Source organism: Helianthus annuus, chromosome 9 (assembly GCF_002127325.2).
Source record: "Helianthus annuus cultivar XRQ/B chromosome 9, HanXRQr2.0-SUNRISE, whole genome shotgun sequence".
NCBI lineage: Eukaryota > Viridiplantae > Streptophyta > Magnoliopsida > Asterales > Asteraceae > Helianthus > Helianthus annuus.
This window is the reverse complement of record NC_035441.2, coordinates 94,887,141-94,890,669: the sequence shown is the minus strand read 5'-3', so window position 1 is coordinate 94,890,669 and position 3,529 is coordinate 94,887,141. Positions and strand designations below refer to the sequence as shown.

The window sequence follows — 3,529 nt, the reverse complement described above, 5'->3', positions numbered from 1 at the left end:
TTGTTTAACCGACCAATCAATTATGGTTACGATTATGAACTTTTGGTTAACCGATATAACCGAAACCGAACCGAACTTGTAATGTTAAGTTTGTATAATAGATTTATGTTTTACATTAACCATATATAGGTTTTTTTTATTAAGATAAAAGTATGTTGGTACCAAAATAATCTTGATGTGGATGCCCTCTTTATATTGATGAAAAATTAAGGTATTATGGTCGTAATTTTTTTTTTTGAAAAATTACCCTATTAAAGATAATCCCACATCGCTTGTTCAACAAAAAAAATGTAGTTTTGGTTATCGTATAAAAAATCACATAAGTTAAGTCCAAACCATGCACACCCCTATTAAGTTATAAGTGATAAGTTAGAAATTCTAACTTCTCAACACACAAAATCCTCCAAAATAAACTAACTCAGACACTTAAGAAACAACTTATTTACTTTTATAAGTCAATAACTTATTACTTGCTCCAAAATAAGGTAACCCAAACACCCCCTAATAATAAAAACCGAACTAAATCTACCCACCCACACACCCCTCTAATGGGCACCATCATGTACTACTACCCCATCTCCAACAAAAGACAACGATGACATCATCGTCTCCTCCAAACCCACCACCTGCAACTCCATCTTCACTAACCGAAACCCTAACCCTAATCCTCTCCAATACCACTAATAATCCCACCACCTCTTCAATCTCCCAATTCATCCCTTATCTAACCCCAACAGTCATCCACTCAATCATCCAATCCAAAACCCTCAAATCACACCCCCAAATTCTTCTTCATTTCTTCAAATTCTCCCTAATTCACGCCCCAAATTTCTCCATCGGATCTCCCACCACTCTCCCCTCCTTCTTCACCCTCCTCCAAACACTATTCGCCCACAACAAATACTCCGATGCCAAAACTCTCCTCGTCGATTTCATCGCCGCCGACACGCGCCGCCTTCTCCTCCGCCGCATCCTCCACCCCGCCCGTGACATGCCACGTCATTCCAAAGCTCTCTACGACACTGCAATTGGTGCTTATGTGCAAACAGGAAACCCTAGTTTTGCTATGATTGTGTTTAGAAGGATGAAAAGGCTCAGAATTTGCCCTAAGTTGATTACCTGCAACACTTTGATTAATTCACTGGTAAAACACTCATCTTCTCACTCACTTTTGTATTCTAGACAAGTGGTTAATGATGCTATTAAGCTAGGAGTTGTTCCTAATGTTAATATGTTTAATATTATCATAAATGGTTATTGTTTAGAGAATAAGTTTAGTGAAGCTAGGGGCTTCATTCATAAAATGAGGGACTTTGATTGTGTGCCTGATAATGTTACTTACAACACTTTGTTAAACGCCTTGTGTAAGAAGGGGCGGTTGGGTGAAGTTAGGGAAGTTTTGTTGGAAATGAAGGGTTACGGGTTGTTTCCGAATCGGAACACTTATAATACTTTGATTCACGGGTATTGTATGCGGAAAGGGTGCTTGAATGAAGCGACTCGTGTGCTTGAACTAATGACGGAAAGTAATTACTTGCCGGATGTTTGGACTTACAACACGTTGATTAGCGGGCTTTGTGACGAGGGGGATGTTGACGAAGCGGTTAGAGTTGTTGGGAAGATGGAGAAGTTGAAGTTGTTGCCTGATGTGGTTACGTATAACACGTTGATTGACGGGTGTTTTAAGTGGAAAGATGGTTCTGAGGCGGTTAAGCTTCTTGATCTGATGAGTGAAAGAGGGGTTGATAGGAATGAGGTTACGTATAATATATTGGTTAAGTGGTATTGTAAAGAAGGGGATATGGATAAAGCTAGCCGAACGGTTGAGCATATGGAGGGTAGTGGATTTGTTCCCGATAGTGTGACGTACAATACTTTGATTAATGGTTATTGCAAAGCGGGTGATTTAAGAGAAGCGTTAAAGATAATGAAAGATATGATCGGGCGAGGTTTGAAGATGGATACTTTTACGGTTAATACTGTTCTGCACGCGTTATGTGTAGAGAAGAAGCTAGATGAAGCGTATAGATTACTTCAAGATTGTAAAAACCGAGGTTATATCATTGATGAAGTAAGCTATGGAACGTTAATAGTCGCGTATTTTAAGAACGGGAATGCTGATGACGCGTTAAAACTTTGGGATGAAATGAAAGAAAGAGAGATTGTTCCCAGTATTATTACTTACAACTCGATTATTGGAGGGCTATGCAAGTCAGGTAAAACCGATCAAGCGATTATGAAGTTGAATGAGCTTCTAGAAAACGGGTTATCACCCGACGAAACAACGTACAATACAGTTATTCTCGGGTATTGTTGGGAGGGAGATGTTGAAAAAGCGTTTCAGTTTCATAACGACATGGTTAAGAACGATTTCAAACCCGATATTTATACATGTAACATTCTTCTTCAAGGGCTTTGTAGTAAAGGGTTGGTGGAGAAGGCGTTTACTCTGTTCAACACGTGGGTTTCGAACGGGAAAAACGTCGACGCAGTAACCTACAACACGCTGGTATCGTGTTTGTGTAAAGTTGGGAGATTTGAAGATGCAATGGGCCTCGTTACTGAAATGAAGAAGAAGAACTTAGGGCCCGATAAATATACGTATAATGCGGTTCTTGGTGTGCTTACAGATGGCGGAAAGCATCAAGAGGCGGAGGATCTGATGTCAAAGATGATCGAATGGGGGGATGTGTTTGACGATGCGAATGCGTTAGGAGTTAAAGAGGAAATAGATGCAAGTTCAGGGGCTTATTCGGAAAATATTGACAAGCTTTGCAGTGAAGGTAAATATAGGGATGCGATGAGAGTTTTTGTAGAAGTATCAGAGACGGGTATGGCTGTGAAGAAGTCTACTTGTATCAATTTGATGTGTGCACTTGTTAAGAGAGAAATAAGTAGGTCGAATGTTGGTTGACTGCAAAAAGTCAACGGATGTATTATCATAAAAAGAAAACATTTTGAGTTTATAATATTCATGTTTTTTTTATTGAGAATTTTTAGTATTTTATATAATAATTTCAGCAGCAAGTAGTTGATAACTTGATATGAGGTTCATCTAGGTTACATTTTATATTTTATCTTTAACATTTATATCTTTTAATAATACAAAGGAAATGAACAATGGATTTGTCTGTTGGGCACTAGATCATTGGACCGCGATTTTGATAACGGCAAATTTGAATCACTGACGGACCACTGAAGTGTCATCGTGACCCCAACGGAACCACCCGATCATATCCATCTCCACTAGGCATAATGCTTGTACACCAATTCAGGAGGACAATGGAATTTCAAGCTTTTTTCATTTAGGTTGCGGTAGATACAAATCGAAAAAGGTAAATCTGATTCTTGATAATATGGACTCAAATTAGGTACGGTTTGAAATGGGTTAGGCCGGGTGGGGTGGAGCTGCTAAAGTGGGTTAGCTGAAAAACGGGCCAAAATGGGTTGGGTTGAATAACGGGTTAGGGTATTTTGTTACCTGCCGAAGCTGCTTCCCCAGTTGGTTGGGTAATGGGTTAAAACGTGT

At 39.3% G+C, this 3,529-nt stretch overlaps 1 protein-coding gene across 1 annotated transcript; it reads left to right on the top strand.

Annotated features, from left to right (window-relative positions):
* The first annotated feature begins 519 nt into the window (after positions 1-519).
* LOC110877668 (pentatricopeptide repeat-containing protein At2g16880) lies at positions 520-2,993 on the top strand. Its single transcript, XM_022125833.2, has one exon. It carries the CDS (start codon positions 596-598, stop codon positions 2,912-2,914), a length of 2,319 nt encoding a protein of 772 aa, XP_021981525.1. The 5' UTR covers positions 520-595; the 3' UTR covers positions 2,915-2,993.
* The last annotated feature ends 536 nt before the right edge of the window (positions 2,994-3,529 follow it).